Source organism: Dermacentor andersoni, chromosome 2 (genome assembly GCF_023375885.2).
Source record: "Dermacentor andersoni chromosome 2, qqDerAnde1_hic_scaffold, whole genome shotgun sequence".
Taxonomy (NCBI): Eukaryota; Metazoa; Arthropoda; class Arachnida; order Ixodida; family Ixodidae; genus Dermacentor; species Dermacentor andersoni.
Window position 1 is genome coordinate 85,053,627 of NC_092815.1, and position 27,999 is coordinate 85,081,625.

The 27,999-nt window shown below is 46.7% G+C and overlaps 1 protein-coding gene across 1 annotated transcript; it reads right to left on the reverse strand.

Annotated features, from left to right (window-relative positions):
* Positions 1-529: 529 nt before the first annotated feature.
* Positions 530-27,866, reverse strand: LOC126541985 (complement receptor type 2-like). Its single transcript, XM_050188952.3, has 11 exons — positions 26,928-27,866; positions 18,062-18,206; positions 14,272-14,368; positions 13,067-13,263; positions 8,688-8,855; positions 7,550-7,669; positions 4,922-5,338; positions 3,959-4,120; positions 3,063-3,200; positions 1,067-1,267; positions 530-814 (listed from the first exon to the last, which is right to left on the reverse strand). Exons 2-11 carry the CDS (start codon positions 18,138-18,140, stop codon positions 597-599), a joined length of 1,797 nt encoding a protein of 598 aa, XP_050044909.1. The 5' UTR covers positions 18,141-18,206; positions 26,928-27,866; the 3' UTR covers positions 530-596.
* Positions 27,867-27,999: the final 133 nt, after the last annotated feature.

The following is a 27,999-nucleotide window of genomic DNA, read 5'->3' on the forward strand; positions in this document are numbered from 1 at the left end:
GCGTGCCCATTACAAAATCTTCCAGTATCGATTGGCCGACGGTGCGGTAACACTCCATTTTCTCCGCGTCGTAAGATATGCCCACTCTGACCGTAGCGCCCCTGGTGAGAGGAGCGGGAGTTAGGCCGCCGTTGGTGGCTACCGCCTCGCCTCGCGACGGCGTGAGATGGGGCCCCGTTTTTACACAGCTGGTGTGACGTCACACCGACCGTAGCGCCCCTGGTGAGAGGAGCCGGAGTTAGGCCGCCGTTAGTGGCTACCGCCTCGCCTCGCGACGGCGTGAGATGGGGCCCCGTTTTTACACAGCTGGTGTGACGTCACTCTAGGTCACGTGGTGTGACGTCACGCAGCGAGGTCACGCTGAAGGTCAATGGTGCCTACCACCACCTCGCCACGGAACGGCTGAAGTGCGACCTAAAGTAGTATTGCTTCGCAATAATATGATACTACGAATCTGCAAAAACGAAACTGTCCTTCGGAAGCGTACTGCCATGTGGCGCTCCTTGCGGCCCATTTCACGAGACACGGATAATATAACCCAACCTGTGGGGTGTCTTGAACTGCTTTCTTTATGGGGACGTTTGTGCGAGCGGATTCTACAGCGGGCGCAGCATTGCTGGGCGCAGGCGCGAAAGGAAGGGCGCCACGAACGCATTCCGACTTCGCAGCGGCGGACTGTCCTCTGGCGTGGCCGGTGGCTCTCCTCCCTCGGCATCGTCAGGCCAGGTCACTCCACTGACGCCGCCTCCCATTCCGACATCCGCCTCCTCGTCTCCACCTACGCCGGCCGGATCTTTGACACCTCCTCGGGGCCCTGCATTTGCGTACGCCACACACGGATTCCAAGCGTTTCAGTCGGTAGCATTTTATAACAGACACAGTTTAGGGTCACTGTATAAGCGGAATTTTTTTTAACAGTTATGTTAAAACAGAGGTACCAGTGCGCAACGAAATTAAGAATGTAGCAATGTTACGACATAGTTATGCTTTAGCAACGCTGTATAGCTTCGAAGCGCCATGCACCCTTTCCCATCGCAGCAACAACGGCATGTGGACACACACTCACGTTGGATGGGCACGGGGCAGTCTTCGACTCGTCCTGGCCGTAGGCACTGGGGAATCGAATAGTCCCAGTCCCCGAAGGGCTGACACTGGAGCAGCGGGGAGCCTACCAACTGTCCGGGAGGTTCACACTCGAACACGGCCATGTCGAAGTTGGCGCGCATGCGCAGTCCACGCGGGGGCGTCAGCACGGGACACATGCGCTCTGCGAGATGGCACACCGCGCGGCGACGTCAGGAATTCGCCGCCGAGCATCGCGACACACGTGTGCGGCGGCGTGAACAATTTAGGCAACGTGCATAATTTGCCTGCGAAGGGCCCTGATTGCGACGATGTAAAGTGTGGAGAATCTCCTAGTTTGGCTTATCTGGCATGGTTTCATAGGCTCTTCGCCCAGGAACAATTGAGTGACGACCTGACGTGAAGGACGGCAGGACGCTGGGATCGGCTAGCGAATTGCGATGACCGGTCACTGCATGACCCGCCGTGGTTGCTCAGTGGCTATGGTGTTGGGCTGCTGAGCACGAGGGCGCGGGATCGAATCCCGGCCACGGCGGCCGCATTTCGATGGGGGCGAAATGCGAAAACACCCGTGTACTTAGATTTAGGTGCACGTTAAAGAACCCCAGGTGGTCGAAATTTCCGGAGTCCCCCACTACGGCGTGCCTCATAATCAGAAAGTGGTTTTGGCACGTAAAACCCTACAATTTAATATTTTAAATTAATCACTGCATGCTTTTGAAGTTTCTGCGGGATGGCGATATGATCGATCTTAACAAAAAAAGTGCGCGAAAAAGACGTAGACGAGAAAAGAGAAACGACAAACACCGGCGCTACTCGCAACTAACAGTTTATTTCCAAAGAAACAGAATAAGTACAAGACTATGCTGAAAGGAGAACTCTTTTCTCGTCTACGTCTTTTTCGCGCACTTTTTCTTTAAGATGGAACTGCGCCAACTCGCCCGACTCTCAGTTCTGATGGCAGTACGACTCTGTTTTACGTAACACGTATGTTAGTCACGGATGAGAAAAATAACTTTTTTAAGAGACGAACCAATTTTTTTTTTCATCAAGTGAGTTTGTCTGACTCTGGTGTTTTGTAACTACCCATAATTGCTTTCGCGGGGCATGCAGTTACGAATATGAAAGCATCCAAGGCCGAGACCTGGTTTTTCCTTCTTTTTTTTTTCTTTTTTTATTCGTGCACTGTACTTGTGGACAATTTTAGTGGAAAGCGAGGCATGCAAGGCGCACGGGAGCAAGAGCGCTCCTGAAGATGTACCTAATTTTCATTCCAGTTGATTTACGCTGAGAAGGAATAAAAAAAAAAAGGACACTTATTTACAGCAGCAAATTAAGACAGAATACACCAATGAGTGCTACATTTTCCTTTTTCTTTTGCCTGCTTTTTCTCCCGCGTTCGGGCAAATGCGAAACTGTCGCATGTGGACCCCCAGAAACCAAAGGTGCTGTCAAACTCTGCCGGAACATTTGGCGCAGTAACACATGCTCAAAGGCTCCGCCCCTGTATCTTTCTCTTAGAAGGGTTTGGGTGCGAGCTAGTTGGTATGGGTCTTTCCTTTTAAACAGCGTAAAAAAAAAAAAAAAGCGGACAAGGAAGGGCACAGGACCAGAGCTCTTTGCAATAAGGAACCTAAGTTCCTTAGAAGCTATTCGGTTTCTGTTGTGTGCATATTGTGTACTTTACATTTGTATAGTTTTACGTTTGACCCATGCGCAGTATAGGAGTTGATTGACGATGACTCGCACTCCCTTTCTTCCTTTCTCTCTTTCAGCCCGCTGCGAATAGCATATATTCGTGCGGGCTTCAATAAAGATGTTGGCACAGCGCTGGTCCTGTGCTCTTCCTTGTCCGTGTGTGTGTGTGTGCTTTTTGGCGCTGTTTAAAATGAATGACCTCTCTCTTCACTGCCATTGCAGTGCACTTATAGAAGGCCGTACTGCCACAGGAAGGCATCCAGCTCGCGCCGCGCACTCACCCCTGACGCGCACGTGGACGGTGCGCGACTCGGCCCAGCCGCTGTGCGGGTGCGATCGACACGTGAAGCTCCCTTCGAGGCCCGCTTGCGGCGCCGTGAACCGCAGGTGGCTCGTCGAATGCCGGTAGCCGGGGTTCTCTGCACGCGCGCATTCGAGCAGCTGTTATGTGCGCGCGTGTAACACCGTACGTGCTTGGCATATATGCGCGGGAAGCAGAGCGACTGCAGCTGCCGCGAATTGCCTGCAGCACATGCGGAAGCCTGGCCGCGTTTCCTCCCGTGGTGTATAATTATCAGTAACTCATGTTTCTTTGCTACCCCTTCCAAACATAGATCGCTTCCAAACTTGGTAATGTTTAGTGTGTTACTAATCTGAAGGCACGTACCGCTTTATCCAGAGTCATCACATTGAGAGTACACAGGTGTCCCAGCTTCAGCCAGAGTTTAAAAGTATGCAAATGCCACGTAGCTGGATAGAACCGAGGTAATGTTGGTCGCTATCGCTTGGAGATACTCATTATTATTTTGTTCATCCTGCCTAATTATACAATTATTCTTAATTAATTAATCAATTTCTAAAATATTATAACTAGATTAGAAGTGTGAATGAAAAAAATTGTAGAGCAACATGACAAATTCCCGATGCAGCTTTCTGTTGCTCAATACGTGCTACATAAGAGTGTTTTTCCGAGCGGGAAAGCAGCCCGCAAATGCACGCAAAGTGCCTCGAGCGGCCAATCGCGCGGCAGTATCGCGTGTACATTGACTGGCTTCTTCCACGCTCGGAAAAACACTTTTACGTGGCACGCATTGAGCAGGTTTTGCTGTGTATAAGCAACCGCCGCGTGAGGGCGTGGCCGCCATTGTTTAGCGAGCGCACGTGACGTGTCATGTACCGGTGGCTGTGGCGTTGACTTCAGCCTCCATGGTCCACGGGGGCGGCAGTCCCGGGTCGTTGCTGGTGCATACCATGTTGACTTCCGTGTACGGCAGCACATGCACCACACCGCCCGGGGCGAGGGCGTGCGGGAAGTTGAGCGTCACCGACAGGGTGTGCGCTGCGCCAGGAACACGGAACATTTTCGCCCATTACGTCACTGCTTAGAACCCTGTTGCTCTATCCATAAGTTGACGTGTCTTGTGTGTGTGTGTGTGTTCTTTAAATATCGATTGAGGGCTTGTTCTTAAGTCTGGTAAGTCAATTCTGCGGAATCCCGAAAGATGCAGGAGGGGGCATGGAAAGGGAAAATTGTTGCCCACTCACGCGTAGCACTAAAGTACAAGGGAAACCCATTCGGGGTTTCTCACGAACAAAGCTCCGCAGTTGAGAAAACAATTCGCCCTCTAGGACCAGGATAAATTTTTCCGCAACTGCGAAGCTTTCTTTCTAAAAACCCCGAATGGGTTTCCTTTCTATTTTCGTTATATTCGGGTGAAAAACAATTCCTTCCTTTACATTCTCAAGTATACAGCACACGTACACTTTTGGTTCTGCGTGTTGTAAAAACATATCAGGTTCCGTTTCATTTCCACTCATTTCTTATTCGCCAACACAAGTGATAACTCCGGCTCGGTGGCGTCACGGCTAACGACTGTGGACGGAAACGAAATAGATCTTTACAAAATACGGCCACATGAGAGAGAGTAGTGAATGTTCAAGCTGTTAACTGATCAGAAATGCACTTATATGCGTTGGCTAATGGACAATAAGTTCTACGAAGTAGTACATAAATTATTGCACACCGAGGACCTGCACGCTTTCACTTAAGCACCCGGGTATGCCGCAAGCCAAGATGTTATAATTAAATAAATGTATGGCCTTAGGTCGCAACTCCGCCGTCAAGGTAAGGGTGACTTACGGCTGCTGACGCCGCAGACCGGAGGCTTATCACTCCAGCGACCGTCAACGCAGGACAGTTGCGGTTCGCCCAACAGCTTGAAGCCTCCCACGGGCGCGCAGTGGAAGCGTATCGACTCGCCCGGCGCCACGGCGTCGCCCGACACGACGCGACGGTTGCCGGCAAACGCCTCGACCGCAGTCGCCAGCTCGGGCACCACGCAGGGAAAGCGGGGTCCCTGCTGTCCGCCCTGCACCGACGAGGGGCAGCCTTCGGCCACGAAGCACGTGGGAGGGTCCAGGTCCCAGCGCCGGAAGCTCTGGCAGCGAACGCTCAGCGGGCCCAGCAGGAGGCCTCGGCTACACGCGAACTCGGCCCGGAGCGTGTTGGATCGCATGAGCAGATTCCGGTCCAGCGGGGGGCGAGGGCACCGGTCACCTGAGTAGGAGGTGGCAAGCGCAACAAGGCGTCAGTGTGTGTGTGTGTAGAAACGGCCTCTTTGCACTTTCATTTTATAGGGCTGCACGGCCACTTCTAAAACGCAGGGAACTAGACAATTGACGAAGGTCAATGTCCCAAAACTTTGCAGGGGACTATGAGAGACGATAAATACCTGCTGGTGGACTTGTCTCACTTTTTTATCAATTATGTGGCCTTTGGTGTAAGGTATTGGCACACACAAAGAAGATGGCAGGTTATGATGCACTGATGTTTGTAATCTATCTATCTATCTATCTATCTATCTATCTATCTATCTATCTATCTATCTATCTATCTATCTATCTATCTATCTATCTATCTATCTATCTATCTATCTATCTATCTATCTATCTATCTATCTATCTATCTATCTATCTATCTATCTATCTATCTATCTATCTATCTATCTATCTATCTATCTATCTATCTATCTATTTAATTATAATGGAAACATATTCGAAAAGACACCAGTAAACAGTATAGCATCCCCTTTTCTTGATGTGATACGCACCTTTGCATCTACTCTTATTTTCCCAAAGAACTTGTGTAACACTCACACTTTCATGCGTTACAGCGTGCGCACATATGCATCCCTGCGAATCGCTTCCCATACGGAATTGTGCGTGTGTGTATTTTGCACCAAAGTACAATCGCAAAGAGATACCCCACTCTGAAGGTCTCCGTATTCACTTTTGACCACCTAGCCAATTTTCAAGACGGATATATGGCGGTTGCGTAAGGATATTTCTGACAAATGGACATGACGTTAGCAGCTACTGGCCTTTATCACTCATTCGCGATATGTTTCCTAAAGCGTGTAATCAACTATTTCGTTACGTGACTATATATAATATGTGTGCACCACGCAATGGCCACCCATGCTCGCGAATTATTTTGCCTGGTGGGAAAGAAGAAAACATCTTTATTCTTTGTCCGCACTGCACTGTATATTATATGATTTCTTTGTCACTCGAGCCTCGACGAGCTGGCACACGACCGTGCGCCGCGACGGTTTGGAGGCTCAGGAGGGGCAGGAAGGGACTCAGCAGAACGATCCACTTCTCACATTTAATGAAATTACTAAACATTACCAACTTGGTCGGAGAATTTATCCTCTGCCTCACCCGAAGCTCAGTAGAGGTCAGTCAGCTACTGACCTCTACTGAGTCAGTTGCAGACGGGATCTTTCCCGTCACGGGGATTCCTCAGTAAGATGTACTCGGATGTGGACCCTAGCTGTCCCGACTGCAGTGAAACCTTTTGCTCTATGGCTCACACGCTCTGGCGATGTCCCGCGTTGCCTAACGACCTCCTCTCCTGCGAAGCCGAATGGGAGGAGGCCATCAGAAGCACGGTATACTCCGAAAGCAAGCCCAGGCTATCCAGAGGGCCCAGGAAAGAGCGGAGCGTCACGGCGTTCTGTTCTCTACGTGGGCGCGGCCAGCGGCTACAATGGCCTCCCGTTAGGGGGTCCTGACAGTAGCTCCTCAGGATCAAATAAAGTTCGTTGTCTGTCTGTCTGTCGAGCCGAAGCTTGTTGCGTGATGTTTAAAGGATCGTGCGCGCCGCTTTTCGGCGAAGGTCCACTGTTCGAATACTCTTAATCCTGTGCACAGCAAACTGAGACTATGCGCGGCCGCTGACTCCGATTGCTGACACACATTATGGTTATGATGATAATCGACCATGAAGCCAGTGGGGGCGGGGCGCACATTCGAGCGGCACGGAGCAAAATGTGTTGAGGTGATGCGTCAGCGTGCCGTGCGTTGATGTTGTTTATTAGAAATAACACGTATACCCACGAGACGGTATACAATAACGCCACGTTTGGCTTGCCCACCTGCGGAAAGTTATTTGTTCGTCAACTTTTTTATTTCCTTCTCTTTTAACATTTCTATATTTCAATTAAACAAATTCAAATTTCCCTATGCTTTATCTGGCTTCATTGTATGTTTCTTCGTACGGTTGACTACCAAAAACAAAATATCGAGCCCCTCGAATCCGCTTATATTCCTCTCGCTCACGTACCGACAAGGGGACATGGGCTAGGTTTCGCTGTGAAAGCAAGACGGACTCGAGCTCCATTTTTCCGCTAGCTAACATGATAGCAAAGATTACAATCATATATACTATAAAGCTAACAGAAAGCGATTGAAAAAGTGTGCGCACCTCGGGCTTCGAGGGAGAGCATCACTTCTTCATTGCCGTCCGAGCAGATGAACAGTCCATGGCTTCCGTCCACGGGATTCATCCGGATCGTCGACGTCGGGGCCGTGAAGAAGGTGCTCTCTGTGAACGGGCGATTCATGAGTCAACAGACATGAAGTTCGGGAGGCCCCTCATCGAGAAAAATGTCGCAAGCGCAAACTCACGCGCCCTCCTGGTGAAGAACAGAAGGGTAAAGTACGGAAAGTTATGGCAGAAGGGGACTAGCATGTTTTTGATAGCCTCATTTCCTTATCCAAGCTGGACAGGTACAATAACAAAGATAACTGGTAACGTACATGCTCCTAACAATTATAGACCAATTTCATTAACAAGCATAACGTGTAATCTTATGCATGGAGCATGTAATTTACTGTCACGTTGTTGATTTTCTTGAGGCCAATTCTTCCTTCTGCGCACATAAATGCGGCTTTAGGATAAATAATTATTGCGAAATTCAGCTCCTTCTTTTTACTCACGACCACCTGTACAAAGCTGATGTGCCTGATTGTCGTACTAATGTGTATTTCCATCCTTTTGTGCCAACCACAAGCGTGGACTGGAACCATCATTCCGCCGACTTCGCCTCCGACATCGACAACAACTCTAAAGACTATTTCTTCTCACGTGATGTAATTACACCATATTACCTACTGCTCTCTGTAATGTCATTAACACTGAGAGTAAATAAATGAAATGAATTGAAACTCTTAGCTGCCCCTTCGGTCGGTGACCGAACATCTTTTCTCGAGCCTATATACGCGAGCTGGTCGGCTGACCATGTTACGGAGCAAAGGGTTTTGGAACCTTGGCCTAATGCTTGAACAGTTGTATGACTGCTTGAACTGCATTGCAATCAGGCACTTATGCGAGTGCGTTTGAGCCCGCATTACGTTTTTTCCTTGTCTCTTCGTTTACTCACCCACCTCCCCCTCACTCTGCTCGCCTATACTCTCCATTGCGGTGTAGCCAACGGGGCATGGCCCGATGGTTTACCTCCGTGCCTTTCCTCTGTCCGTTCTCCTGAACCGTGACGTATTTCCGTCGTGGTCGATATCGGCGACGCAAGAACAGCGTAGGAAACCGTGGCGGTGCCGCTTACCCTTGACGAAGACGTCCAGGTTTGCGTCCCACTGCCAAGTAGGCCTTCCGCCTCCTCCGCCCATGGTGCGGCGGCAGGTGATCTCGACCGGCGCATCAGGCGGCACCACGTACAGGCCGCCGGGTCCCAGAACGTAGTCGCCCTTCACGCTTGTCACCAGTCGTCGCTCTGCAAATGAAGCACGAGCGCATATACGCCGTGTAGCAGTGTACTGACGCGTCTTTACCCGTCTGCCCGCCGCTACAGTGCGCTGCAAACGGCGAAAAATAAACAAATGCAGGACTAAGGAAGGCTCGCTGATTTCGGAAGTCCATGGAGTTACTACCCCCGATCAGTATTGAGTATTGGCTGAGCTTCGCCGCACTGCCTCCAATGCGCACCCTCCGGCACCGCGGCGTGCTGGCCGCAATGCTGTCGCGTGTGCCGGGCCGAACACGAACGCGAGTAAGTTTCGCCGTCGTGGCTACTTCAGAAAGACGCGAAACCTGTTCCATTCACGCGTTCGTTCGCGATCGTCCCATCGTATCAGCGTTTAAACCAGGCTTCTTGTTTCTGAAAGGAGACGGTAGAGACCACACGACACGACGATGGAGTAGGTCTAGTTGTCGCGCTGAAATTTCAACACCAGAAAAGATGGAAGAATAAGAAGGGTAACCATACTAACCATACCGTGAACCACTTCTTTGGCTATCCTACGCGTGACGAGGGTTAGGGAGGGAAAAGTTGAAAGGGAAAAGAACGGGTGTGATTAGCCCTGGTGTCAATTATTTTAATTTGATTATTCGTCTACTCAGAAGTGGAAATGTAATTTCTGATTGTATTTTTATGAAGACAGATTTGATCACTTCTGGGATAAGAGGCTTGAACAAAGTTTTCGCGTCTGCTGTGATTGATGAGCTATATGTTTAATAGTACGTAGATAACCTATTAGATAACGATCCTAGAACCGATTAAACGTGCTGCGATATCAACAAGTTATCTTGAAATGTGGCTCTGTCGAGTACTAACCGACCAGTTTTGTTCTGTCGAGTGCCACGGCAACAGAAAGTTGGCTGGTTGATTGATCCTATACGTGATATGCGCAACCCACTACCGGGGGCCATGAATCGGGCCGTAATAGAGAAAGCTAAATATTGCCTTTGTAAAATTAAAGCGAGTATGGTAGAGGAATATGTATAGTACATTAACTAATAATCATAATTAACTAGCTTAATTTTCGAACTCTGTCATTTTAACTTTTAAAAAAAGATAGTGAAGAAGAGATTATATCAATATTGTCAGTGAAGGGGCAGTTGCTGTGCATCTGCAAGTTTTTTAGGCACGATGACTCGTCGTTATGTTCCCGCGTGGAGAGTAATCAATTCTGAGGCCGGAAACTTCTATACTGCAACTGATATCACGATTGAAATAACGTAGTGCCACCTACAGGATTTGAGCGATTTCATTTTCTCTTCACATTTGCAGTTTTGCTATATAGTGCATTTAATTGGCGGCTGTGAATCCTGTGAGATAATGTTTAAACAACGTGATGGTGTCGGGGCGTCGTCGCTGTTGGCATTGACGTTGTCGGTGCTTTCGACATTGTTTTTCACCAACCACCTTATTCCCGGCAGATCTTTTATTGTGGACATGTTCCAAGTTTGAGGCTTATCATCATCATTGTGAGGTACGTCTCCTTTGTGCCGCCGACGCTGTTTTCACGAGAAAATTGCACGCAAGCTTACCGCCGCCATGCCAAGAACAGTTTCTATGCGATGCCATATAATGTAATCCTCGTCCACTATACAATACTGCTCTTTCTCGCCTCCAACGTACATCAACTGGCCAATAAACCCCATAAGGCAACTGGGTCAATAAACCCACACATTCTACCTGAAGGCATCAATGTTCTATATATATATATATATATATATATATATATATATATATATATATATACCCTCCATGACATCCTCAAAAAAGAAGATCATGACCCCATTTGGCGGTCAAGACCCACACTTTGAGAAGCACTGTTCTAAATCGATGTAAAGACACAAATGATTTAAATAAGCGGCAGTTTAGGTCGTATTGTACTCAGCTGTGATATTTGAATGTTATTGTCGCTGCTATTTCACAGTATTCAATGTGATCTATTAGAATATATTTTACGAGTTTTTATGTAAACCGTTACAGTGTTTAGATAAATTTCGTTGTGTAAATAGTTCCATCATACTGACATGTAAGGTCTTTTAGGCCGCACTTAAGCTTCTTATGTACGTTTTTAGCCCGAAATGACCATTCAGTGGCATTACCTAGAAAAATAAAATTTTATTTTATTTTATTTTATTTTATACAGGTCCTCCCTATAATTTTCATACCCAGTCGTCAGGTACGTACCAATATTGAGAGCTACATTGGAAACATAACCCTGTATACGATGTAGAATGAAGCTCGCGTTATCGACGATGAAGTGTTTGTTAGTCGTTTGTAGGCGCAACAGCTGCTCGCTGGAACTTGGGCCGCTCGCCTTGGCAATGAAATCGTGTCACTTATTCGTTTTTGCACTCAACCAATATAAAGGCAGTCGAAGATGGGTTGCTTGCCACGGCGTGATAAGGCACTGAGAAATGAACGCTCAAATACCGCCAAATATATGTCAATTTATTCATTTTGTCCCGAGGCCTCTCAGCCGCTCTGCTGTCGGCTTTTGCCTGTGAAATAGCGTGCCCCCTTTCTGGACTTTCTTGTGAGGTCAGTTTTGATATCTCCCAGCTGTAAGGCAAACCATCGCTGTGTACAAACAAAGGTTGGTATAGTTTAAAGATTCCTTTCCTTCGATTCCATTCGTTTGTTGTAATCTACAGTTTAGTGGAAGCTTTAGCTTGGGGGCTCCCATCTGTACGCATGGAAACGGATGAATTGTTTTTTCGGCAGCTACTGCACTAAAATTGATGAGTTTTGTTACGTTTAAAAGCAAAAGCTCAAATCTTACTATAGGAACTAGAACGTAATGCTCGTCCGCTGTATTTGGTACGTCGCGTGAATCTAGCTCAGACGACGTTGTTTTTTGTATGAAGTGCTATCGGCAGTTTCGTGCCTCGCCGTGTATCTCAGACTCAACCATAAGCGCCAGAAGCCATGGTTGCTCCCAGTGATGCAAAACGCTACGAAAGTTCTTCCAAATTCAAAAGAACGAAAGGTACGGTGTCTTATCCGTTTTAGAGTCCTCACTAAATGTGCATGAGAGAACTCTTAGCCTGTTGCAGTGTCAGGCGAAGAATAGAACTACTTTGTTCAAATGCAGAAATCTAAGCAGTTCGAGTTGCATAGGCTATACAGGTGGCTGGATTTCGTGATGCGGCGGAAGGGTATATACGTGTGAAGTCGCGTTGTTTTTTCTCGTCGTAATGCTTGTTTTAAGGTACGTCATCTTGGCCAGTATAAGAAGCTCCGTGGACAATGACAGACGTTAGGGTGCCGTGCTTTGTATTGTTGCAATGACAAAGGACAAAGGACAATGGATTTCAGGAAATGATTATAAAGAGCCTTTGGAATTCTTGCAAAGGCGTACGCATGTTGACCTGTAAATGTTTCCTGTCAACTTTATGAAAACTAACAGGAAATTATTTGCTCTTTTATTTGCTCGTTCTTGTATATGTCTGCTGGTACAAAGCGGAATCTGAAAGGTGAAACAAAGCGTTAAGTGAATAGCGTGAACAAACGATTTGAATTTGGCGCCAGCTCCCGCGTATTCCGTCGGTTCCAAACAAGATGGCGTCTCCTTATGGGCGTTGCCATACCCGCAGTACTGCGATATAGAGTAAAAGGTTCTGTTGTGCACCGCAGACAGTTCGTACCACCGAGTTTCAAGGCACTTGCCGAGCTACTCATCTGCACCAGACAACCACACAGGAAAAGGAACCGCACCGTTGTAATGAAAGCAATGCTACAAAGGCAATCCACTGTTATGTCTTATATGTAGTAAAAGGCCCGTGAAATGTCATGCAAGAAGCATCCCTAACGCTGTACGCGAGTCCCACGATCGTTTATAGATATCATAAATGCCTGCAAACTGTACTCAAGTATTCGTGAACATCTGTTGTTAGTCGCATCTGCAACAAAATTTACAGAAAGAAAAGTATAGAATACCTTATCGTTTTTAAATATCTCGTGTCGCATATGCCGAATAAAAAGATTGCTGCACCACTTCTCCCTGCGTGGTCACAGCATTTGACAGTGTCTCTCAGAACGTGAATTTTATTGTCTCGAACAGGGTGATTTACTCAATACACTTTGTTTTGTTCTCATCCCATAAGGGAATTAGATTGCTACCAGAGAGGAAAAGCCGAACATTTGACGAGCCCGTATGTCACGGCGATCGAGAGAGAGGAGCTGCTCACCGAGGAAGGCCCTCTCGCACGTGGGCAGGGTCTCGTTGAAGGCGCCGTCGATGCAGAGCACTGCCTCGGGCCCCACCAGCTGGTAGTACTGCTGCACCGAGCAGTGGAAGCGCACCAGGCCCCCGTGCGGAACCACGGAGCGGGCGCCCAGCGGACGGTTGCCGTGGTACGCGCTCGGACCGGCCACGGGGGGGTCGCTGCGCGCGAGTCGAGGCGAGCGAGCGTGCGTCAAAAACCGTCCCATATCTGTCAGACGACACGTCTGAAAGATCATAAGAAGCCAGCAAACACTGACACCAAGGACAACATAGGGGAAACTTACTTGTGCCTAATAAATGAAATAAAGAAACGATAAATTAATGGAAATGAAAGTGGATGAAATAAACAACTTGCCGCAGGTGGGGAGCGATCCCACAACCTTCGCTGTGGGATCGTTCCCCACCTGCGGCAAGTTGTTTTTTCATCCACTTTCATTTCCACTAATTTATCATTTGTTTATTTCATTTATTAAGCGCAAGTAATTTCCCCTATGTTGTCCTTGGTGTCAGTGTTTGTTGGCTCCTTATGATATGACTAATAAAAATCGGGCCCCTCGGTTAACCCCCTTTCTTCACATCTAAAAGATGGCTCTTTGGACTGGGCAGCGAATGCCTGTCCGAAACTTTTTGAAAGTCTTGGTACTACCGGTCGTAGAACGCATTGGATGGCCTCTACGGGCACATATATATTTCGCAGCCACGTGGGCGTAAAAATATATCCAATATGTCGCAGGGCAGATCGTCCGATCTTACGTACGCAAAAATAGCTCCGGTATTTCGTACGACTGGTTATCAGAAATTATCTGATCTCTCGTACTATTGGTAGTACCAACAAGCAGTGGCGTAGCCAGGAAATTCTTTTCGGAGGATGGGGAGTGAACGGCACTTGCCAGGAGATGGGATGGGGGGGGGGGGGGTAGGGGGGTTGGGCACGTACTGTATATAGTACGCAAAATTTCGGGGGAGGGGCACGTACTCGGTGTATCCCCTGATAGATTGATTGATTTGTACACATCGGTATCGTGTAAGACGACCTTAACGTCACGCATTCAGACTGGTAACGTTCAGTTAGCTTTCCCTGAGAGTAGGGTAATCCGCTATCCACCGGTCGCCACCTAGCGACTGTATTTCGAGCCCTCGCCTGCTCCCGTTTACCCCCGCAGGTACCTGGGGTAAAAGCAGGCGAATCCCAGCTTGCTCTCGAGTGGCTCCACATCGGGCGGCAGCGTCCTGTTGGCTATGTCCGGTATCTCGTTGTAGACGCCTGCGAAGCATGGGATGTTTCATAGATTTGTTTATAATGGCGTGTACTGCTACATATAACAGTACGTCGGACGCCGGAAATGTATAGACGGAAACATGCGCTGTTGCGACATTTTGTGACTAGATTCAAGCGTGTGGGGGTTCCACTCTGCGTGCGGCTCTCCCCTGTCTATGCCGGCTCTCGACGCGACGGCGCGGGGGAAGATGGGCGCGTGTGCTCCCCACAAGCGTGAATGCGTTTCTTTCTTTCTTTCTTTCTTTCTTTCTTTCTTTCTTTCTTTCTTTCTTTCTTTCTTTCTTTCTGTCTGTCTTTCTTTCTTGCTTGCTTGCTTGCTTACTTACTTTTTTTGCCATTGTGAAAAAATGATAAACTCAGCTTTCACATCAACTCTCAGTTTAACTCAGCCAAAGGGTAACGAAAACAAGGAAAATCAACGGAACAAGGAAAATCAACGTCTGACAGTGTATTGGTTAAGTTTAAGAAATGCTTATTTTAAGTTATGCCAGAAGTTGACCGCCACTCCCACAATGCGGCAGAACAACGTAAGTGCTGTTCTCGTCATTCTGCATATAATAAGCTGCCTCAACTCGCAGGTGAAAAAATAAAAAGAGCCCACCAACAATGGTCAAGGAGATAATAAAAGTTAGCTCCTATGCAAAGATGAACATAGCTGGCCAAAAAACCCACACTTGGCTTCACGGGCACGCTCACTCGTAAAATTTTCTAGTCTTGATTCGTACATAATTAGGTTCCGCATTTGGCGATTCGATGTCTTGTACACGGTCTGTGAATTCTACTGGTCAATATGGTGCAGTTTTTTTAGCTCTGCTAATAAGACGACATAGCCTTTTCGTCTACAAGTATGATGTTCTGCATGTATATTGAAATTAAGCGTATACGCGGTAATAATGCAGCGATAACAAAGCACGATATCTCGCACTGAATCAATAAAACGAACCTATTCTTTCATCTGTGAAGCATAAAAATGTGTTGCTGCACATTGGCAAGTGGAATTTGTCATGAACCGGTTTAGCAAAATCACGAATTAAAAAAAAAAAGAAACTTCTTGCACTATTCGCAATAACGTGATGCAATAAATAATTAATATAAATAATTATATTGTATTTGCGTTGGGGTTTTTATTACGGCCTGCTTTTCTGTTTAATAGTTTCTTGATACCGTAAAACAGTTATGACTGTTTGCTCAACGTCTAGGGGCCTGCAAACGTGTTTCCTCGTTGTGCTCGCCAGATATTTCCACGTAAATAACTCGTGCTCGCCAACGCGCTGACTGTAATCTGGCATTTAATAAGATGGCCTTCAGCGGGTTTGTCGCACATTGTTCTGTCTATACCGGATGCTTATGCGAAGATATTAAGTGATCTTGAAAATTTTGGAGGACGCTTAAGAGGAAGCTTTAGCTCGGGCCCAATCCCGATGCGGCCTGTTCAAATACATGTAAAACGCAAAAACGCTTTTCTGAGATAACCCCTGGACCGGGGGTTAGAGAAATTTGTCGCATTTGAGAGAGACAGTTAAATTCTAATGACTGTTGGAAGCGGAATTTCGATTTAAGGCCTGAATTTTGTTAAAAGAATTTTAAAGAGTTCGGAAGTTCGAAAAAAATAAGCGCACGAAGTTTATAAATTAATAGCTCCGCATCAAGAACAGATATCGAGATTCTGTAAACGGCATCCATTTGATCATTCAAGGCGGACAAATTCGATGTGTTCATTTACATTGTTACGCGAGGATGAAAGAAGAGAGAGGAAGAAGAAGATCGCGGAACGTTGGCTGCTGCGCGTTGTTGGTGGTCAGCCATCTTAACTACTCCGACTCATTTTGTATATATATATTGTAAATACACTCTTTCTATACTTCCAACATCTCCGTAACAATATCTTACCTGGATTTGTTACAATGTGTAGAAGGGCCCTGCAAAAGCTGAATTTCCATATTACTGATTTCTTTTTACATTCATGCATAACATATCAATTTTGTCCGCTTTAGATGTACTATCATATGCAATCCACAGAATTGTGATATTATTTTTCCTTGCTGAGTTACAGACTTTTAAACTTGATAGTTTCGATTTCTGGAAATTTTCTATTTTTGCAAATTTTTATTTAAAAATTGACAACCTAAATAAAAATTTGAAAGCAACAGTCACTATATCTTAAGTTTTTCTTTTAAATGCAACAAACATCGTCAAATTTGGTGCAGTGGTTGCCGAGAAAAACTACTTCTCCTTTTTCTTGTATTTAGATAGGAGCACCCGAGCTAAAGCTTCCTCTTAAGCTTCGCCTTTAAGAGTGGAACGCGATAGAATTTAAAGATCCCTGACTGCTTCTCACGCTTCCCGGCAACTGCAGCGTATGTAACCGTAATGACCACCGTGAAACGCTCGCGACAAACGCTATGCATTAACGCGGGCTTCCTGGTAGAAACGCGGCCTCTTGCGTGGGCCGCGATGCGGTGGAGGCGAGCGCCATCTGGAAGTGTTTCAAGGAAGCGGGTGCGCCACTGCGTAAACCCCGTGATAGGCACGCGCAGGCGCGCGCAAATGGCGGACGCTGTCAGTGGTATTTGAATTGTAGAAACGCCGGAAAATGGGTTTGTTTGGGTTTTCGCGTAACAGAATTATGTTTTCTTGTATATTCAAAGTAAAATCCGAGAGCTATCATGTCTGTAAATTGTGTGTAAGACATGTGGAAAGTTGGGCTAGTTGGTGATTAGTCATCATACCTTGCTGCTGAAGCAGCGCACTGACACGGACGCGGTGAAGACGCACAAGAAAAGACGACACTCTCTGCTTCCAGCTGGCACTGCCTTTTCTTGTGTGTCCTCACCGTGTCCGCGTCAGTGCGCTGCTTCACCAGCAAGGTGTGTGTAAGTCGTACTTTACGATTTTTCTACGTATTTTAGCTTGAGAAATACATTTGGTTCAGTAAGTTCCTTGCACCACATGGAGGGCCTTGGTATGGTTGGTTCGAAAATCCTTTTGCCGACACCGAATTTTCTTCGACACGGGGCGTTAAAAATCACGTGTGGCAAATATTACAATTCTAATCCGTGAGCTGCATCGCTTAAACCGGCGGACATTATCTGCGCGAGAAGTCGAAATGTATATTCCACTAAGAAAATAAATTACTAAGTAAGCTTTTAATTAATTACCTTGCGGCACACATTGCAATTTACCAATTGTATCCAGGGGTATCGCAAGGCAATTCTCAGGTTGACACCAGTTTCGAGATGTTAGTTCCCGGACTTTGAGAAGAAATACATTGGCGGTGTCGATCCAGTTTCGTACTTATGTATGTAAAATGGTGCTTTCAAAACGTCAAATTTGCTGCAAGTTTGACGGGGCATATCTCGAAAATGATGTCATCCGCATAATTATTTTCAAGTGGATGTTCCTTGCGACCTCCCTGCATACAATTTTTTAAATTGCAACATTTGTCGTAAGCTAATTAGTTCAAAAACTTCATTGGTGAATTTTCGTTAATTCGTCTGTTATGCATTTCGATTTCTTGTCCAAGTCATGCCCGCCTCTTAGGGTATACCAGCTCAAGGACTCGAATTATATTATATATCTGCCACAGGTCATGTTTAAAAATCACTTGCAGTCTTCGCAGATACACCTGGTATATATGAAGTGCTAGGCGACGAGATTGTGTCCGTTGGACTGCCGTACCGCGACGCTGTGCCTGGACTGATGGTGCGATGAGCAGGACCGCCGTCAGGGTGACCGCCAGTGGGACAGCCAACCCCATTCCGGCACCGGTGCGTATTTTCCGCCGCAGATACTGGCGCTGTTCCTGTTGCTACCGCTGGTGATGCTGCAAATGAACAAGACGGGTAGATGTACGATCGATTGGGGTAGCCGCAGCGCACACGTCTTTACATCAACGGTTCAGAGCAACAAGGAACAAAGATCTTAAGGAACAAGCACATGACCAATTTGAATGAAATTTGGTGTGTTATAGAGAGAAAGCTAAATTATGTTGACTGGAATCTGGAATCAAGATTCGAATCTTGATTCTGGAATCAAGATTCGAATCTTGATTCCAGACTTGCAATTGTTTATAAAAATTTTTGAAAATTAGTACGTAAAAAAATGTTGAAGCAAAAAGTTTACAAATCCGTAAATCTGCATTAAAAAGAGATATCGAAGTTCTGTAAGCTGCATCTTTTAGATCGTCTAAAGATGACAAATTTGATATATGGAATCAGAGCACATGTAAAATCGTTACAATGTTTACAAGGGTTTTGAAAAAGTCCTACTCACAAATCAGTGGTATAGTTAAGAGTGGTGTATAATACATCAATTTTATCCGCTTTAGATGTATTATTAGGTGGAGCTTACAGAAATATGACATCGTTTTTTTTATTGTTGTGTTACAGAGTCGCAAACTTTATACTCAATTTTCAATTTTTAGAACTTAAAGCATTAAAAAAATTGACGGCGTAAATAAGAAATATGCTTCCTGTAGTCAATGTATGTTCTTTTCTTTAAAAAAAAGTAAAACAAACGTTATCAAGATCGGTGCAGTGGTTTCTGAAGAAAACGATTTATTCGTTTTCATGTATCTATATAGGAGCTCCCTTGCTAAGGTCCCAATCCCCCCCTCTTTTTTTTTTTTTAAGCCTGCTACGGTTTAACTCAGAGCGAAGACCGACTCCAGACTTATCTTCCCACCCGGGAACGGAAACTTTGTCACGCTTTAAATTGTAGAAGGAACGCAAACAGCAGAATTTCTATTGTTCTTCATTTTCCATTTTCGTTTTTAGAATACTGCACACGGAATGACTCTAACTGAGTCAAAGCGCACAACGTGCTATACTTGTATAGCAATTATAAATCTTGTGACTGACCAAACAAACGACTAAATTGACGTTTCGATGTCCGTACGGCAAACCTGTTCACAAAACGCAAATGACACGCTTAATATTCCATTCCTACCCGCCCACCCACCATTGTATACACTTCTTTTATTTTTGCCATTCTTCAGTTTCATTTTTTTTGTTTCATATGTTTACGGCTTACCGTTTACGCGGCTCTCCACCCAAACGGCTTATGGGTTACGACGTAAAGCTGGCTTTTCTGCAATAATTTTTATACTGCGGCAGAGCTTCACAATTTTCTCTCAGGGGCAGGAAGCAAAGAGCTTTGATTGACAGGCGAAGAGGTCGATCCCTGTGCCAGCTCTTCTTATAATCGTGGTTACAGGTCCGGCGACCAGCCTTCGCTGGTAGTTCTCATTTCTGTCATCATAGGGCCGCCCTAGCGGACCTTCCTCGCCTTTGGCTCGCTCATCAAGGCACTCCTCATCAGGCGCCAGCCTGTCTACACATTCAAGGCCTGCTGATGTGGACAAAAGTGTAATCTGCATTGAAGTTGTGACAACAGTACCTCTCTCTGCTTAGACGAAAGCGAATCTAAGCCGGCTGCGTTAGTGTGGGGACTGATTGCAAGAACGCCCAAGCACAAAACTATGTCACTAAATAGTGGAACACCCACCCAACCACTCTAGCGCAAAAATCCTTGCGATATAGTCGATCTCACTCATGAAATTAGCGAAAACTTTCGGGGCGTATTGTTGCCTGGCTATCGCAGTGGGCGCCCTGGCTACAGCGCAACCCCGCCGACTGAAATGCTGCCGTGGAACAAACACGCACGACAGCTTTCCACGCAAATGATGCAAATTGCCATCTGTGCTATGAGCTGATGCGGGCGTCATTCTGTGTCATACAGGTACGTCGTCTGTGCGCCTCGTCGAACTGTTGTGGCCTAAAGCTAGCGAATCCTGTTCACCGTATTACTGAAGGGATGACAGCGATGTCGCTTGAAATACGGTAAAGATCGGGATCACGGAATGAGCTTCGTCCTCTCATTATTCCAGAAGGGCCTGGAGCTTAATGCGACTGACTCTGAATCAAGCGCCACGCAGCCAACCCTTGAGTAACCTTTTACGCGAAGGTACGATAGTGACCGTGTGAGATGTTGCTTGTCGCAAGCGCCGGTTTAGGTTAAAAAAAAGTCATGCAGGAACACCTCCTGGAGTTGTCCAAGTTTGCGTAAGCGTTATGCCACTTGCTCATCTCCACATAGCCTGGTGTCACTATCAATGTTGTGAAACTTGATCCGATCAGTATAAATACTTATCAGCCTCATCGGTCAGTATCAACCTTATCGGACTAGATCGGACCCTTATCAACCCTTATCGCTTGTTATCACCCTTATCGGACTCCACACTAGCCTTACCAACCCGTATCTATCCTTAACCTTATCGAACATTATCCGATCCTTATCAACTCTTATCGGTCTTTATCAACATTATCGGACTTGACCCGACCCTTATCGGTTCTTATTAACCTTATCAGAATTGCTCCGCCAATTACAAGCCCTTATCGCTTTTTAGCATCTTATCCACCCGCGTCGAATTATTATCGACCGTAATGAGACCCATACAACCTCTCCTCACTCCTTATCAACTCATTCACTGCTTATCTGTCTGTGTTGCGCGACGTGTAGCTCATAAGACCTCAGAGGTCGGCGGCATTTCGGTCGGCGGAGGAATGTCCCAACGAAAGGCCCATCCCGCGACCATCAAAACGCACCGGGATGTGGCGTGTTTAGCATTAAATTTTCGCAAAAACGTAATTTTCCTGATGTCTATAATGCTCCAAGACGACTCCTAGTGACAGTTTTTATTTCTCGATGACCAAATCGTTCAACAAAGCCTTCATAGGAACTGTTCTCCGTTGTCATTTGTTTTGTACCGCCGGTACAACACGTTCATATGGCTCAGGTACATTCAGCTACTGCGAGCGTAGGTCGTAGAAACCACTCCGCTTCTGAGACACTCGGCTTCTGAGCGTGGGTTCGTAGATTCGAAACTCACCACCGCCAGCGTCTTTCCTTTCAAATTTATTTTGTTTTATACATTAATTTCTTTATAGCGATTCGTCTTGCGTGACGGACGGACAGACGGGCGGGTTTCCTCGTTGGGTAGGCGTAGAAATGCTCACTCGTTTAAAATTGAGACCTCGCAGGTGCAACATCTTCATAAAGTAGAGCATGGCCGGAGCATGGCCGGCTAGGCACTGCTGCAGCAAGCCGTTCGAATCACTGCGCAGATCTCGGCGGGCATTAAGCTTTGCAAAACCTGCGCTCAATACGCTTATCCTTGACAGTGGCGCCTTCTTACAGCGGTTCACGCGGATAATACTTTTTGTTGTTTTCACTGCTGACTCCTTGGAACTTTCTTCCACTTTTTTTTTACTTCCTTCTTTCGTCTCCCTTTTCTTCTTTTTCGTTATAGCTAAAGTATTTATTGAGCGGCCAGTTTTTGTGGAAATGGTGATGCGAAATTTCCGGAAATTTGAAAGGCTTGAGAAAAACAACACAAAATTTCCGGAAACACATAAAAAAAATATTCTGACATTTCGTAGCACCACGGAAAGTAAAATGAACACTAGGCGTTAGTACATATAGCGGCGTGTTTTCAAAACTTAAGGCACTGCTGCACCAAGCTGTTCGAATCACTGCGCAGATCTCGGCGCGCATTAAGCTTTGCAAAACCTGCGCTCAATACGCTTATCCTTGACAGTGGCGCCTTCTTGCGTGATAAAAATATATCTAAATAATTTAAGAACTAAAGACCAAACTTTCTTCAGTGAATTTTTCGTCGAAACCACAGTGCTTGTACGGGACCTCACGAATTCAAAATTTTTACTCTCGTATTTGGGCCATTTTGGATTCAGATGAGGTCTCAAAACTTTCTATTTGGTTGAGCCGGTTACTTCAGTACGCAATGTAGTCATTCGTTAATGAAAAGAAGTTAACCATAGATCCATGCATATGCTATTGAAACCCATGACATCTTTGACGAGGCACAGTGGGGAACTTTAATGTAGGGCCACCACCCAGATTTAGTTTTTGCGTCATTTCTGCCTTACTAAGTGTCCCCCTCGCCGTAAAAAAAAATAATAATTTTTTTGCCATTCATAAGGCATTATTGATGTTCTAACACTACTTAATATAACAGATTTTTCATTGCACCTGTAAGAATAAAAGTATCCGCTTGATATAAAATCTAGTTGATTAAATTATATGTCGCAATCAAAAATTTTTTTACGTTTAGATGTAGAAACCATCTTCGATATCTTGCAAAACCGAAGGAGTTACCCACCCACCGGAAAACAGAGGGTATCCAGGACAGATCCACCACGAAGATGACGTCATCTTACCCGACTTCGTCAGACGTACCCTTGCTCTTCGCCCAAAGTCGCAGTCAGCGCTTGTCTCCGTCGTGACTTCCCATCATTTGTCTGCTGTCCCGCTGTGCACATTATGGATTACCATCTAGCCCGGTCTCACACCTTCCTTGTCAGATTGAGAATAAAACCAAGTCAAGCAGTTCCTTTGCAGAGAACAGCTACTGGAAGCATTACTACTAAATATACCGGAGGGCAGGAGTGCGTGCTTTGTTCCACCATGATAGAAACTCGGATGCAACGACTATAGGATGGTGCACTTGCTTTGATGCCAAGAAACGCAAACGCAGAGTTGCTACTCAAAAATGCTGCACATACCTGCTCATCTTTCAGCTCACGTGAACTCTAGTACTAAGTTGACACAACAGCAAATTCTGTTCTGCATACCGACGAATATGTCTATGGGCAAACTGCGCAATACATTTGAGATCTTTTAGCGGAGGTTCCTACTGAATGAATTCTCAGGTACCGTCCTGAGGACGCCCTGGGCATGAGCTCAGATCGAACAAATGAATTTGATTAGTATGTTTTGAGGGTTATGCAGGGATGTCCTGAGGACGTCCTAACGTACTAATGTGTACGTCCTAGTTGAGGATGTCCTCAGGATTTCATAGCGTTGTTTGGGATGGATCATTGTGAATGGTAGAGTTACCGGGGCTGTGCTCCTTGTCATTTTTTCGACCGCAAAAGGTCGGATCCAGTGTTCCGGGATATATGACCTATGTAGCAACAAAATTTGGTGATGCAGCACACCACTACGATCAAATAACGATAAAATAATTTATGCAAAGTGGATGGAATGATATGTCGCCTGAATGTTTGTACTCACAAAGTTACACCAGCCTAATGTTCGCACGATAGACATCAATGAACTCCATTTTATTTGATAAAGTAGGACCCTTCTTTTTCTGCTTTTTATGCCCTGGGAAGAAAAAGCGAGAAAATAGCTGTTCTTCCACAAAATTATTCGCTTTTTTTTTCCGAGACCTCACATTTCTAGGAACTTGTCGCAGCATAATCACTACGTTTATAATTACAATTTTTCTTGGAAGACCCATCGTAGGTATAAAAATAAATTGAGAGTTTCGCCCAAAGTGCTCCACTTCTTGGGCAGTTCTGCACTTCTTGGACGGAGTTCTAATTAGACAGGTCCGACTAACGCGGACGCGACATATGCGGTTGGGCCGAAATTCCTGGCACCTTTGATAGCTTTAACACGCCATGTAGGGCCTGTAATGACATCGCACAGGCGCCACTACGCTGACCGTAAAGAGTTGCGCCAGTAAAATGACATAATTTTTCAGGTCTGAGCACCGATATTGTTTCGCACTTTTAATATTTAATAGTCTGAGAACATTATGTTATGTTTACGACAATATGTTACATTATGAACGTTATGTTTAGCGACATTTATTTGTGGACTGCCATCCTAAAAATTTTGTGGAATAATTTAGTCGAGAACGTAAGACCGGGTGCGAACAACTTTACTGATTGAATGGTCTAGCGATCTAACCCGCATATACGGCGTGGTTGAGCATGTAGCATACGTACACGTAAGTATGCGCGGAGCCCCATGGCGACGACGACGGCGGAAATTCGCTTGGAGTGTCCATATAATTGCTATCGCAATTCAACTATATTTGTTCCCAGCCAGGATTTTATGCTAGGTCCGCGCACTGCGAGCCATCGGGCCAACTTCAGAGTAGTAGTCCTGGCGTCATCATTAATAGTGACCTCATGAATGTTGCCATCTTTGATATCATCATCATCGTCACGACATCAAACAAGCTTGTCACTTTTGCAGCCGTCATCATCGCGCCGTCCTCTTGCCTTCGTCGTGGTAATGTCATCGTCTCCTGCCACCACTAATTGTGCCATCTTCGTCATACAGTTGCCGCGACGCCGAACGTTGTCGTCGTCATCTTCACCGTCTTTATCGTCGTCGTTGTGGCGTTGTCGTTGGGCCAGCTTAAGCGCTTTCTTAAGTGGCACTCTTCTTTGAGTACTAACACCTTAAATTTATTTTTCTCTCTTTCTCTTGCGCGTTCGCGTCGCGAGAAAGGTGAAACGGAGGCTCTACGAGGTGTTCCTATAGCTTAAGGGCGCGGCCATTCCGAGAGGAAATTTCGCGTGGCCAGCCATGCGAGTCACCGCGCCGCCGCCACGGTAGAACTGCTGCCCCGAGTTCGCGTATACGCGAGTTTTGACAGGAACGACTAGCGGCGCCCAGAGAGGGCGTGACACCAGGAAGTAACAGCTTAACTGAGAGTTGGTCTTTCGTCATCACAAGTAGTTGACTTAACTGCAGACATTCGTCGGCATGGTTCCGGCTTGCTTCAATGCTACATAGTCAGTAATACGGCTACGAGCGATAGCTTAAACGGACGTCAATGTTTTCTTGCGCTTGTTTAGTAATGTGCCTTGGTTCCTCCCATTCAAAAATTTTCTCACGACGTACGAGGACGAAAGTTCAGTTTCACATTACGTCCATGCCGCTACTGCCTGGGCACGTAACGCTGAATATGCCAGTTCTGAACAAATGACCGAACTTGAGCATCTCTGTACTTGCTCAGTACTCGAGAGGGAGACCGCAACGGAACACCGGGTACCGATGGTTCTCCCTAACCTGAGAACAGACACTGTATATGTTACAGCCAAACATTTACTTTATAGGTCTCCCATATTAGTGTCCCAAGTGCGTTCATTTCTCTAGTCTGCTATAGTGGTACAGACCACAATGACAAATGACGTTTCGTGAGACGCACTATGGTCCTTCTGCTACAGTTGCATTAACGGGCAATGTAACATCAGCAGCACCATACCCATGACGGATGCAAGGAACGAAATTAGTGTGACATATACAAGGATCTGTAACAATGCAGTTATTGAAGTACACCAGTGTTGATTACTATTAACCAGAAGGGCTTGTGTGGACGGAGCTGTCGCGTTGACATGAATCACGGCTATACTGTTTACAACGCCAGTGGCGAGCCTAATTCGCTCCCACATGCCTTCACCGTCGGCTAAATCAGTGTTTTCCTTCCAAATGCGATCTAAGACGCAAGTAAGCCCGCGCCCATTCATCCTTGGTATATTGGCTTCCAGCATACAAAGTGCTGGCGTCTCACGAATTCTAAATGAACTATACGCCGTCGTAAAAATTCTTGCGACAGACTGCACGGCCACTGTTTCTTCTGCGTCGGTAAATCTTTCTTAACGAGCTTGATGTGGGTCTGATGCACGATGCATTCGCACTGATTGCGCCGGTCGCAACGATGCCGGCATCCAGCTGGCATACTGATCCTTATTCCGAGGTCCCCGTTCAAGGGCAGCAACGAAGATGGCCTCCAGCTAGTCACGTCGCGTAGTGAAAGTGGTCGTTCTGAGTATCGTTTGTCGATTACAAAGTAGATCAAGCCTGTATCCCGTGTTGCTGTCTCGCTTACGCTGCATGCTTCAGCAGTTGCCCTTTTGTTATGAACAACGAGGACTTCGGCTAGCTGGGTACCGTGTTGCTTTTTCCAGCGGTGACATATCGATTACTAATGGACTGAATGAACTTATAAACTAAACTATACTAAGCCTAGCAGACCGCTATAAGGCAAGTCTCGTTCATCACACACTGAGACGAGAAATTGCGGAAGTCCACCAGGTCGCGTGCTTTTCATGCAGTACGTCAGGATCAGGCGTTTTTGTTCTTACTCTATTTTTCACTAAAGATAATCAGACGAAGCTTGCGTTGTCATCTCACACTACAAGACAGAGGAGAGTTGCTGAATTCGAAGGCAGGCGGATGGTTGCGTGGACACCGCTTTTATCGTATACATGTCGCTCATGAAAACTGTAGAACCTTCTATAAATTACATCGTGCCCCACAGAACGTAGCGGATAGCCGCATTCGTCATGCACCGTTCATGTGTTAGATCTAGCAGACGTTGCATGACGTTCACTCTGAAATCATCGACTCAGAACACGCAATTTTTACGACTTATCGTAAAAACGAAAAAAAAAAAAAACCGCACCGACGTCACTTATTGAGAAGCCGTGCGGTACTTATGAACGTGTTAGCTATAATCCTTCCGAACGGACAGATCCTATGTTTGCCGGCGGGCATGAGGACGCCCGAAAAGTCAACAGTTCCCAGCTGGAGGTCGTGCAACCAGTGCGCGTCGCCGCCGAAACCTACGCGTCCGGTCGAAAACATCGTCCCGCCGCCGCCACACGGGCGTTGCTTCGCGCCGCCGTCGCGGCAGAACCCAAACACACTCCGCGTGGCTTACCGTGTCCCACGGGGGGCTGGCTGCGCGCGCTGCCGCTCTTGGCCGAGGGTGGTCGCCGTATGCAGCGCTCGACGCCCTGCGACCGGTCCTCGTCAGGGTGCGACAACCGGCGTAGCCCGGCGCGGCTTCGGCGCGAGGCACACCCGGCACAAGCAAGAGCTGTCCGGGCGGCGGGGCCCGGTGGGCGAGAGATGCGACCAGGGATAAAGGTGGCATCGATGGCCGATCCGGTCCCCGGACACCAGGACTATCTGTCAAGGCCACGCGTCATGTCACCGGCCGTCCCCAAGGCCGCACCCGCGAGGGAGCAACAGCCGCCCGTGCAAGCGCGCAAGACCTGAGCCGGGAGAGGCGTTCGCCCCCGTGGTTACGTTCGCAGACGATTATCTGTGGTTTAAAACACGTACGGCACGTTGGCCCCCCGCACGCGCCCTCGCAGTGGAGGTTTATAGCGCTCGCGACCCCCATGATGGAAAGACTGTCTGCTTAGGCCGGATGCTCCACGGTGTAGTTGGTTCGATGTTTCGGACGGCGAAACACTGCAGTAAAAAAAAAAGGAAAAAAAATAGTAGACGCTCCCACATCAACGCTGCTGCGTGGACGTCTTTACAACCCGTTCGCGTCGCATTTGCGATCTTTCGCCGTACTTTGTCGTCACTTTAGGTGAAGTCTGCTTGCGACCACGGCGTTCGCCTCAGGTCATTTCTTGGTTCTTTGGGAAGTTGAGGATCAATGGTCCTATAGGCGGCGAAAACTCTTTGAGCCCTTTCCCCTGGCGGGTGTGACGACCACAGCCGCCATGATCCCGCGTTTGCATGCTATACTTAGCGGCAATAGAATTGAAGGTAGCGTGCGAAGAATTCTAAAGACACGACTAATCTCTTCTTGGTGAGGGCTAGTCAGCGCGTCTTCAAGCTAAGCTAAAACCGGCGCAACTGTAAACAAGAACAAAAATTAAAACACGCACCACAAGACAAGTGCTGGCTGTCAGCAGTATTTTACTCAACGGAAGCCAGCCTTTCGCAGACTCTGTTCAGGTCGAGCACACGTAATAGGTAAATGACAATATCAG

Excerpts from the sequence above, each read along its gene's own strand:
- LOC126541985 (XM_050188952.3), bottom strand. The coding sequence starts at position 18,140 with ATGGGGTTGGCTGTCCCACTGGCGGTCACCCTGACGGCGGTCCTGCTC. Across the intron at positions 13,264-14,271 it reads TTCGCCTGCTTTTACCCCAG|CGACCCCCCCGTGGCCGGTC; the intron begins GTACCTGCGGGG and ends ACTCGCGCGCAG. Across the intron at positions 4,121-4,921 it reads GGTCTGCGGCGTCAGCAGCC|CGCACACCCTGTCGGTGACG; the intron begins GTAAGTCACCCT and ends TTCCTGGCGCAG.